This window comes from Aplysia californica, unplaced genomic scaffold, assembly GCF_000002075.1.
Source record: "Aplysia californica isolate F4 #8 unplaced genomic scaffold, AplCal3.0 scaffold00034, whole genome shotgun sequence".
In the NCBI taxonomy this organism is placed as follows: Eukaryota; Metazoa; Mollusca; class Gastropoda; order Aplysiida; family Aplysiidae; genus Aplysia; species Aplysia californica.
The window spans coordinates 2111757-2124340 of NW_004797304.1; the positions used below are offsets into that span (position 1 = coordinate 2111757).

General features: G+C 39.5%; 1 protein-coding gene across 1 annotated transcript in view; it reads right to left on the reverse strand.

Annotated features, from left to right (window-relative positions):
- Positions 1 to 6653: 6653 nt before the first annotated feature.
- The window catches only part of LOC101862325 (vacuolar protein sorting-associated protein 18 homolog), a gene marked incomplete in the record, with an annotated part of 40802 nt that continues 34871 nt past the window's right edge, over positions 6654 to 12584 (reverse strand). The window contains 6 exon segments of the mRNA XM_005091710.3: positions 6654 to 6804; positions 8490 to 8548; positions 9718 to 9849; positions 10285 to 10402; positions 11455 to 11576; positions 12358 to 12485. Of these exon segments, the coding sequence (XP_005091767.2) occupies positions 6741 to 6804; positions 8490 to 8548; positions 9718 to 9849; positions 10285 to 10402; positions 11455 to 11576; positions 12358 to 12485 (623 nt within the window).

Consider the following 12584-nt stretch of genomic DNA (forward strand, 5'->3'; position numbering starts at 1 on the left):
GGTCAAATAATAATAATCAACCACCCAAGAGTTGAACAGATGTATAATTATGAGTCGACAGGGTCTGAAAATTGATACCAGTTTGAGGCTCTGCCCTTTTCCCCCTGTGCACCTCATTAAGTAATATGATTTATTTTTAAAGATATGTGAGGCAGCGTGGTGGAATCAGGCTCTCGTCAAAATAATCAAAGTGAAGAAACTTGCATTTTTCCGCAGGTTTGTTAATTTTTATAAAATGTTTTTAGACTCAGCACCTTTCATGCCCATTAAATAATTGATCTCTGCGTGGAATTTTCTGAAAAACGTCGATTAAAGGCACAAAAATGTAAATTTTCAGTTATCACGGACTCTTAAGCTAAGGAAATAACTAATCTTTGGCGGTCATTTTCTCACTAATTTTATCTATGAAAAAAGGTGACCCCCATCCCCTTCATTCGCAAATATCTCGACTTGTATTCAAGATAATGGATATTTTTTTTCTTCCAAATAAAGACAAGTAAACAAGCTTTAAGATTATACCAGTAGCTCAATATGCCCAAAAATTGACAAGAGCCTGATTCCACCTCGCCGCCTCACATATGTTATTTCAAACTGATATCTTGCATTTTTCTAAAGCATAGAATTGATTGTAGTACATGTATTTGATTTTTAACCGAAACGGTGCACTTTAAAGCACATGATTAGAATCTAGTATAGTTACAGGCCTACATATTTTCCGAAGAGTACTGGGGACTAAAAGGGCACAAGTCCCAAACTGGAAATCGCGAGGGTATCTATTTTAAACGCTTATATATAGATAGTAGTTATAGACTCTTGTCTTCATTTCTGTTTGACAGGTGATGTGTTCTTATTGTTAGATAAATGGGAGAATGATTGTGAGGGGGGTGGGGAATAATCAATGAACCAACAGCTGAACAGACATGTAGTTAGTAGTTGGTCGCTTTTAAAGTACACCATGGCAGTAGCCAACAGCCAGAAAAAGTCGATTTTGGTGTCCAAAACCGATTTTTTTATATTTTTGACTATTTTAGTAGAGCAACTTCTGCTATATCGATTGGAAATATTTTCAAGTGTCTAAAACATCTATAAAGTGCTCACATATGCCATGTTTTTTAACATTGTGTTGAAATAGGCCAGTATGAATTCGGTTTTTTTTTCAGTTTTCTCAAAACTATGATTTTCCTAGGGGGTGGGTCACCTATGAGTAGAAATATATGAAAGTACATGTCACAGCTCCATCCCAGTTCGCAGGACTGTTTCTAGACAATATGTTAGCAACGTACAAAAAGATTATTGTGATATTGTAGGCCTAATAATTTTTCTGTCAGTGTAAAAAAAGATTGACAGTATCACTCTGATTTGTGATCAATTTTTTTTTTGTCTCAGTATCGTATGTGACTCTAAAAGGGCAGTTACAAGATTTACTTGGACCCAGAGCTAGAATCATAGCAGGCGGCACATGTCCATAGCTGCTCATCTCTCCTTTCCAGCGTCCGCCTCAGGGTCTTCCTGCTAATTGTCTCCATGAGGAGCTGGTTTGAGACATGCCTGACCACTCTTCGGAGCAAATAGTAACAAGAAAAGTATGAGACTAAGGAAAGTAAATCTTTAGTACTTTGCAGGTTGTATAATATACAAAAACACTGTGTAAAAATATCAAGGCTGTATCAATTCAATCTTTTTCAGAATCCCTGCATAGAATTTGTGCGAATTTTGGTCTGCCAAACCCATTGCATCTGAAGAATTCAGAAAATGGACACTGAAATCACATAGGGATTGTGTGTTTCTGTTTCTTGACCCATATCGGTTATTGGGAATCCCAGTGTACTTAATTTAGAGCCCAAACAAAAATGTTCATTGGGCTGTGCCTAGTGCCCCTTAAACACAAGGGGGCTATCCCGAAAAATGCTGTTTTGAGAAAATCGAAGATGAAGTTTTTGGATTTTTATTCATTTTCTTTAAATGACAAGGAGAGTTTTCTCTAAAATCAAACAAATATACACACCAATGAAACCAAACTTCTCCTAAAGGTAGTTTTTTTTTAAAGTATAGGTTTTACTGCATAAGGTCATATGAGCGCCAAGGGGTGGATGTCAACAGAGAAGTCCTTCACAAAGTTTGCTTCGACAAGCAAGGCACCCCGGAACTAGTAGTTCACAAGAGAGTGACAGATACAAAACAAGTAGAAGAAAATGGTGACAGTAAGAATGAGGAAAGAAAAAGCAGCAGTTCCCACTGTCGTTTCAGGCACAGTATGAGCATGACATTGATAAATCAGCCCATTTACAATTCTACTGTGCATAAGAACCCCTTTTGCAACTGTGAGCAATGGAAACTAAAGCAAAAAGCAAAGATGGCTCAACACTCACTATCACCATCTTCAAGTGCCAGATCTGAAACAAACATCGGCGATCATGTTCACCAGTCATTTCTTCGTTCGGATGCTCACCCCCCCCCCCCCCCCCAAAAAAAAAAACAACAACAACAACAAACAAACAAACAAACAAACAAACAAACAAACACACTACCAACAACAAATAATTTTATTCTGGTCTTTCCCTATCACTATCACCCATCTGTTCAGGTTTTTCAAATAAGTTGCTATTTGGATCTGCCTCTGCTTCGTTTGCCTTCCAATTTTCCCAGACAGAGCAAGATGATCAAGGCCTTTACACCGATTCAAAAACTTTTGTCTCTTCTGATTGTTTGCAATTAGTGAGCAGGACATAGGCTTCTTTCACTACAACCTCAATATTTTAATTTCTTCTTATCCTTCCATGAAATTCTCGAGTCTCCTATAAAACACGATTTCAGTCGCTTTTATTTCATCTTCACTAGAATCGACATAGAGATTTTAGTTTTAGTAAGTGTTTTACTGCACTTGCAACGCAATAAGGTCACACAAGTGCCAAAGATTAGAGGTGTTACAAGAGAGTAACAAACACAAAAAAAGGAGGAGAGATCAGGACGATAGATGTTTGATAGGAAAGAAGGAGCAAACCCCTCCAGAGCACCCGCCAACCACCCACTGATTGTTTATAATTAGAAAGCAGGACATAGGCTTCTTTCAGTACAACCTCAATATTTTAATTTCTTATCCTTCCATGAAATTCTCGAGTCTCCTATAAAACACCATTTCTGTTGTTTCTATTTTATCTTCACTGGAATCGACATAGAGATTTTAGTTTTAGTAAGTATTTTACGGCACTTGCAACACAACAAGGTCACACAAGTGGCCAAAGATATAGAGGGGTTACAAGAGAGTAACAAACACAAAAAAGAAGAAGGAGAGATCAGGACGATAGATGTTTGATAGATAGGAAAGAAGAAACAAACCACACCAGAGCACCCGCCAGCCACTCAAAATCGACATAAAGATCCGTTGGTAAACAATACAAGCTCAACAACCATGAACCAACAGAATCATCTCACAAAGCATCTTTTATTATCCGAAACATTTATCCATCTATCTGCAGAATTCTCTCACAAAACATACTCTTTATCCAAATATCTGCAGAATTCTCTCACAAAACATACCTTATCATCCGGCACATTTATCCATTTATCTGCAGAATTATCTCACACAACGTAGTTTATTATCCGGAACATTTATCCATCTATCTGCAGAATTCTCTCACAAAATGTACTTTACTATCCGGAACATTAATCCATATATCTGCAGAATTATCTCACAAAACGTAGTTTATTATCTGGAACATTTATCCATTTATCTGCACCTAAGCCTGACAAGCACTCTCACTCACACAAATCAACAACTTATAAAGAGAAAGCATCGAGTATTCTGTGAACCCTGTTGAAGGCAAATAGTTCAAACGGCGCACGGCATCACATGAGACAAACTAAACCACTGCATTGTACCATAGCATTAGATCGCATTCACACATTTTGAGAATAAATAACTGTTTTCACATTCATACATTTTGAAAATGACAAATAATTGTTTTCCCATTCACACATTTTGCGCATAGCAAATAACTGTTTTCACATTCACACAATTTGGGAATAATAAATAACTGTTTTTCCATTCACACATTTTTGCAAATAGCAAATAACTGTTCTAACATTCAAACATTTTGCAAATTACCAATAACTGTTTTAACAGTCACACATTTTGCGAATAGCAAATTATTATTTTCACATTCACACAGGGGTAGACTCTGTCTAACAAAAATAGAAGAATGTTTCTTAAAAAACAATGATATTGTACGACAGATAGTCATGCAAATGTACAATACACGCATCAGAAGATACATGTCAGAGGATGAAAACATAGAAAAGCAACATACGCACACATACACACACACTGACTCATACAAACATACACACATATACATACACACACACTCAATCACACGCATATACATACACACACACTCACTCACTCACAAACACACTCTCATACAAACATACACACACATACATAAATACACACTCACTCACACACTCACACATACATACACACACACTCACTCACTCACACACACACACACACTCATACACACACACTCACAAACACGCATAATTCAAATGATCAAATGACAGTAGGAATGTTTCTAACTCACTCAACAATAATAGCACTTTATTCTCTTCATTTAATCTAATGACAGATAAACGATTCAAATTTCAAAAGTCATATTCTCACTAAGACCTTCCTGATAGAGTAAAGAGAAGCACATTGACAGGACATTACGGTCAACTAGAGCAGGGTATAAGAAAGACTAAAGGACAGAAACTACAGAAGGAGAGTACAAAAGAAGTAAGACCTACCAGCGACACCTTCCAACCGCCTGTTTCAGAGAGTACAAAAGAAGTAAGACCTACCAGCGACACCTTCCAACCGCCTGTTTCAGAGAGTTAGTTTTAGTAGAGGTTTTACGGCGCTCGCAGCTACATAAGGTCATATGAGCGCCAGAAGATTAGAGGTGTTACAAGAGAGTAACAAACATTTAAAAAAAGAAGAAGGGGAGATAAGGACAACAGATGTTTGATAGGAAAGAAGAAACAAACCACACAAGCGACACCTTCCAACCGCCTGTTTCAGAGAGTGCAAAAGGGATTTTTTTGACAACTCTCTACAGTCCTAGGCAGTAAATACCTCATTCTGACAGACAAGGATGTCAAAACAAAGAGGAAGGAGTAGAGTGTTTTATAACAAATGGAGACACAGTTGAGACGGAGAGAAAGACAGAGGGTTGGGTGGGGCAGTTGAGAAGGAGATAAAAAACAAAGGAAAAAAGAAGCACAAATAAAAGAGAAAACAATCACAGAGAAAACAAGAAGAACAAAAACAAAAACAAAAACCAAAAAAGAGAAGCACTGACTAAGTTTATCAGAGCAGTACCCGAAATTCTCACCAACTTTTAGTTTTAAACATTCGTTCTTTATGGCTGCTACAAGGAAAAAGCCACACACTACACAGACACAGAGCACACAAACACAGAGAACACAGACACAGTGCACATAGACTCACACACTATACAAACACAGACACAGCGCATATGCACACAGACACAGGGAACACAAACACAGCCCACACTACTACACAGACACGGAACACACAGACACACACAGCACACACACACACAGATACAGCGCACACAGAGAATGAGCCGTGCCGTCACAAAACACACAGACACACACTACACAGACACGGAGCACACAGACACACACAGCACACACACACAGATACAGCGCACACAGAGAATGAGCCGTGCCGTCACAAAACACACAGACACACACACACTACACAGACACGGAGCACACACAACACGCCACCCGGTCACTCCCTCTCCGTGGCAACCAGGGCCCACTCCTCATCTTCCCCAAAACAACACACACAGACACAGACACAGACAGACACAGAACACACACAGACACAGACACACACAGACACAGACAGACACAGAACACACACAGACACACACAGACACAGACACAGAACACACACAGACACAGACACAGACACACACACACAGACACAGAACACACACAGACACACACTACACAGACAGACACAGAACACACACAGACACAGACACACACAAACATAGCACACACAAACACACACAGACACAGAACACACACAAACATAGCGCACACAAACACACACTACACAGACACACACTACACAAACACACACAGACACAGAACACACACAAACATAGCGCACACAAACACACACTACACAGACACAGAACACACACAAACATAGCGCACACAAACACACACTACACAAACATAGCGCACACAAACACACACTACACAGACACAGAACACACACAAACATAGCGCACACAAACACACACTACACAAACATAGCGCACACAAACACACACTACACAGACACAGAACACACACAAACATAGCGCACACAAACACACACTACACAAACATAGCGCACACAAACACACACAGACACAGAACACACACAAACATAGCGCACACAAACACACACTACACAAACATAGCGCACACAAACACACACTACACAGACACAGAACACACACAAACATAGCTCACACAAACACACACTACACAAACATAGCGCACACAAACACACACTACACAGACACAGAACACACACAAACATAGCGCACACAAACACACACTACACAAACATAGCGCACACAAACACACACTACACAAACACACACTACACAAACACACACTACACAAACACACACTACACAAACACGGAGCACACAAAACACGCTGCGCAGTTACTCCCACTCCGTGGCAACCAGGGCCCACTCCTCATCTTCCACAAACAGCTTGTCCACGCACCTGAGGGAGACAGTTTGACAAAAACATATAATTATATATATATATATATAATGATTCTTTTAAAGATATATTTATACGAATTATACATATGATATCAAAAAATATATTTATATATATAATTATATATAAATTATATATAATCTGAATTTCTAAAAAACATTTACATGAATTATATATATGATTTTTTTTGTTTTATTGTACTGCATGTTTCTATGACCTCATGTACACAATTTAGATCATTTCGGAGGTGGACTTCCCATCCTGCCTGTCAGGGCTGACCCGCGCTGAGAGGGATACGATACCCAAGTAGAAAGGCCGAGATACTCTGTAATAGTTCTCCCTACTCAGGAATGGAACTAAGGCCTCCTGCGTGTGACACCGAAGTGCCTAACCACTACACCACAGACACGGGAACAAATATTCATGGCTTAGTTTAGTTTTAGTAAGAGTTTTACAGCACTTGCAACACAATAAGGTTATATAAGTGCCGAAGATTAGAGGCGTTACAAGAGAGTAACCAACACAAAAAAGAAGGAGGGGAGATCAGGATGATAGATGTTAGATAGGAAAGAAGAAGCAAACCACACCAGAGCACCCACCAAACACCCACCGAGGAGGAGAGATCAGGATGATAGATGTTAGATAGGAAAGAAGAAGCAAACCACACCAGAGCACCCACCAAACACCCACCGAGGAGGAGAGATCAGGATGATAGATGTTAGATAGGAAAGAAGGAGCAAACCACACCAGAGCACCCACCAATCACCTACAAATATTCACGGCAGCGACAAAGCAGACAAGACTAACTAAAACAGGAACACATCCAGCACAGCCTATCAACAAAAGCAACACCACTCACAAGTACAAAAAAACTACATTTAAAAAAACTACAAAGAAGAATGGAAGAACCACTGGGCAAGATGTGCAACCAGCAGACCGGTCTAAAATGCCATGAGCACGCTGAATAGAACCAAACCGTTTAGGGAGAATTTTCATAAACTACACACAGTTGGTTTTAATAAAAGTTTTACGGCACTTGCAACACAATAAGGTCATATAAGTGCCGAAGATTAGAGGTGTTACAATAGAGTAACAAACAAAGAAAGAAGGAGCCGTGATAAAGACGATAGCTGTTTGATAGGAAAGAAGGAGCAAACCACACCAGAGCACCCGCCAACCACCCACATAAAGTTCACACACACATGGTATCTTTTTCTTCTAGGAAGTTGTATCCCTCTCAGCCTGGATTAGCCCTGTCGGGCAGGGTCAAAATCCACCTCCCATATATCTAAATAGCAGTCGGAGGGGGGGGAGTCTGGGGGGGGGGGGGGGGGGGGGTTTGGAAATACTTCTACCTTGAAAAGGAGAAAACCTGAACCAATAGAAAAAATGTGTGAACCAGTGTCTCACTCTGTGAAAAAAAAAAAACAACCAAAATGATTTTTCCAATTTAACGTGAGTTTAAGTTTGGGGGAAAGGATTTCCCTCTCACCCCAAAACGTCCTTTTTTTGCGTGGGAAAAAACTTGAGAAAACACAAAAAAAATACAATTGGGGGGGGGGTGGGGGGGGGGGGGGGAAAGAAGAAGAACCTACCAGTGGCGTCCTCCGACCACCCGCTATGAAACCCGACACAATACAAAGATTTCAACCCGGTGGCAAAAAGAAATAGGAGAGGAAGTGTACCTGATCATGAAGTCTCCACACAAGATGCACTCGGAGGCCACCAGCTCATCAAGCTTGGCCTAGATAGATAAGACAAAATACTTCATTTATTGTCCCAGTGGAATAAGTTTCTTGGCTCTACAGGAATGGTAAAACACATGTAGATATATACATAGATATATACATAAATTATATATTACTTTCAAATAAAAAATTCAATATGAAGAGAAAAATAAAGCTGACAATGATACACATATCACATCAGATGTATCTGGAGATGGATACAGAGACGTACGAGTTGAAACATATGTGTGAAGTGTCGGTGACATCAGTTCATCAGATGATACAACACAAATACAGAGACGCATGAGTTGAAAACATATGTATGAAGTGTCAGTGACATAAAGTTACAAGATACAACAGATACAGAGACGTACGAGTTGAAACATATTATGTGCGAAGTGTCAGTGGCATCAGTTCCAATGATGATACAACACATATACAGAGACGTACGAGTTGAAAAGAGATGTAAAGTAGAAAAGAGACGTACAAGTTAAACATACAAATTGAAAAGAGATGTGCAAATGGAAGAGTAGCATACAAGTTGAAACGTACAAGAGATGTGTCAGTCATATCAACTATGACAAGCATTCCCATGTGATAAAACACGTTTTTCTTACGCTTGAAACTTCTTACATTAAAAGCTATATAAAATAGGCAAACAAACAAAAAAAATGAAAGAAAGAAAACCTGAGGTTAAATCTAATTTCAGAGAAAATAGAAGAAGAAAAAGTATATTATAGACTTAATTGTCAAGGCACATATGATATTTTTTTACTTTCGTACACAGTAAAACCTTTACTCCCTTTGGGGCAAAGATTTTGAATATTTTAGTTCAGGCGTGTATAAGCCTAAAATATGGGCAACAGGGGAGATCACCCAGTAATATTCATCCATTTAAACAATCATCATGTGTGTGTGTGCGCACTTATGCGTGTGTATGTGTGTGTGTACTCATGTTCATGTGTGTGTGTGTGTGTGTATGAGGTGTGTGTGTATGATGTATGTGTATGTGTGCGAGAGAGTGTGTGTGTGTGTGTGTGTGTGTGTGTGTGTGTGTGTGTGTGTGTGTGTGAGAGAGAGGCAAAGATTTCTACATCCCTTCGATTTCGCTGTGTGTTCGCTAGATTGTATATTTAAAAACTCTATTGCCTTTAAAATGCAACAATTCCCCGATATCTCAACTGACCTTGACATCCATGTCCTTGATCCCTGCGACAGCTCCCGCTAATTTTTGCACAACCCCAGACTCACTCTCCGCCAACTTCCTTTGCAACGCTTCCACTTGATTCTTTTTGGACGCTCCTAGACTCGGCAATACCTGGGAAATGTGGTGGGGGGTACAGAGCAGGCAATAAGGTCATTCACAAACATAAACGACAAATCTCTGTGCCACCGTCAACTAATCGCTACAGAACATTTGTGTTACGACAAGGTAAAATCAGGCTCGTCAATTTATTGGGGTGTTATCTTAAAGCGTTTTAATTTGTCTCGCTTTCGATAAAAATATACCCACTGATCTTGAGTAGATATTTGCGGTTTGTTGGAGGTGGGATTTTAGATTATGTTGGTCGCTGAACTTTCAGACCCGAGTGCAAAGACCCAGAAAGATTAAATGGAGCGATTTGTTTTTAACTCATTTCAACTCTGGTCAGACGAAAGTGAACGAGTTATAGCAGTACTGCAGAGTCGTACTCCGAACAGTCGATCTGACCACGGGATATTTCTGGGATCTTGCGTCGCCGCACAGACCTACCTCCGATATAAGACAATCCATGTGGAACTTGTGGCCACAAGGGAAGAGGTAGAAGGCGCGGGACATGAGCGGGTAGGAGCAGGCGGAGCATTTGTCCTCAGCCTTCACAAACGCGTATCTGTGGAGGAAATAGGTGGTGGGTGGTTGGTGGGTGTGCTCGTGTGTGGTTTTTCTCCTTTTTTCCAATCAACCGTCTATCGTCCTTATCTCTCCTCCTTCTTTTCTTTGCATGTTACAATCTAGTAAGGAATGTAAAGTGAGTGCAGGAGTAGTGTATTTATGTATTTTGCTAATTGCATTGTGTATATTATTTTATTATGTATTTGTACATGCTAATTTTGTAACGAACTGTAAGCGTGTGCGTGTGATAAGCAAGTAGATGTGTGTGTGTGTGTGTGTGTGTGTGTGTGTGTGTGTGTGTGTGTGTGTGTGTGTGTGTGTGAATATTGTTCGTACATGCATTTGAAGAGCACAGGGGAAAAACAACAGTAGTCACGAACTGGAAATTGTGAGGGTGCCAATTTGAAAAGCTTGTGGACTCGTAAGTTCATATTAGTTTGACTGGTGGTTCATTGTTAAGCGTTGTTGAATGGCAAACCTAACAACAATAATCAACCAACAGTTGAACAGAAATACAATTAAGAGTCTACTAGCGTTCAAAATTGGTATCCTCACGATTTTCAGTTTGTGACTACCGTCGTTTTTCCCCTGTAGTCTTAAAGATCATCATTCTTACTTATTCCGGAAACTCTGTATCTCTCTTTAAAAGTGATCTTCATTATCTTTAGAAGTGATCTTCATTATCTTTAGAAGTGATCTTTATTATCTTTAGAAGTGGTCTTTATGATCATTCTTACTTATTCCGGAAACTCTCTCTCTTTACAAGTGATCTTTATCATTATCATTCTTACTTATTCCAGAAGCTCTATATTTCTCTTTAAAAGTGACCTTTATTATCTTTAGAAGTGATCTTTATCATTATCATTCTTACTTATTCCAGAAGCTCTGTATTTCTATTTCGAAGTGATCTTTATTATCTTTCGAAGTGATCTTTATCTTTCGAAGTAATCTTTATTATCTTTAGAAGTAATCTTTATCATTATCATTCTTACTTATTCCAGAAGCTCTGTATCTCTCTATAGAAGTAATCTTTATCCTTATCATTCTTACTTATTCCGAAAGCTCTGTATCTCTCTGCGGATCTCCTCGGCGCTCTGCGTGGCCTCCTCCATCTCCTCCTTCAGACTGTCGATGTGCTGGTTGTATTCTTGCAGGGACGAGATGATAGCATCCTGGGGAAACATTCACGAAACAATTCGATGAGGAAAAAAAAATTCAATTTGCACACCTAAAGCTTTCACTTCTCCATTAATAAATGTGTCACGGCGCATACAGTCAAAACTGCTCTTCAGTTTTTAGTAAAAGTTTTATGACACTTTCAACACAATTAGGTCATATAAGTTAAAAGAGACAAAGATTAGAGGTGCTACAAGAAGGTAACAAACGTAGAAAAAGGAGGAGGAGAGATCAGCATGATAGATGTTTGATAGGAAAGAAGGAGCAAACCACATCAGAGCATCCGCCAACCAACCACAATCACAAACCTTACAGTGGTCAATGGTGACAAAATCACAAACCTTACAGTGGTCGATGGTGACAAAATCACAAACCTTACAGTGGTCGATGGTGACAAAATCACAAACCTTACAGTGGTCAATGGTGACAAAATCACACTATGGTGACAAAATGACAAACTTTAAAGTGGTCGATGGTGACAAAATGACAAACCATAAAGTGGTCAATAGTGACAAAATCACAAACTTTAAAGTGTTCAATGGTGACAAAATGACAAACCTTAAAGTGGTCTATAGAGACAAAATCACAAACCTTACAGTGGTCAATGGTGACAAAATCACACTATGGTGACAAAATGACAAACTTTAAAGTGGTCGATGGTGACAAAATCACAAACCTTAAAGTGGTCTATAGAGACAAAATCACAAACCTTAAAGTGGTCGATGGTGACAAAATCACAAACCTTAAAGTGGTCGATGGTGACAAAATGTGACAAACCTTAAAGTGGTCGATGGTGACAAAGTCGGGGAAGAAGGGCAGGATGTCCTCAATCTTGAGGCGGTCACACTCGTGCAGGAACTCCATGGCTCGCTTGATGTCCTTCTCCTCCTCCACCACGTGCCGGGCTGTCGCCGACACAAAAACGACACTCACAGAATTAAACAATACAGCATTTTACATTCCAACGCTTCATTGTTCAAATGTATCATTTCCCCCCACCCCCC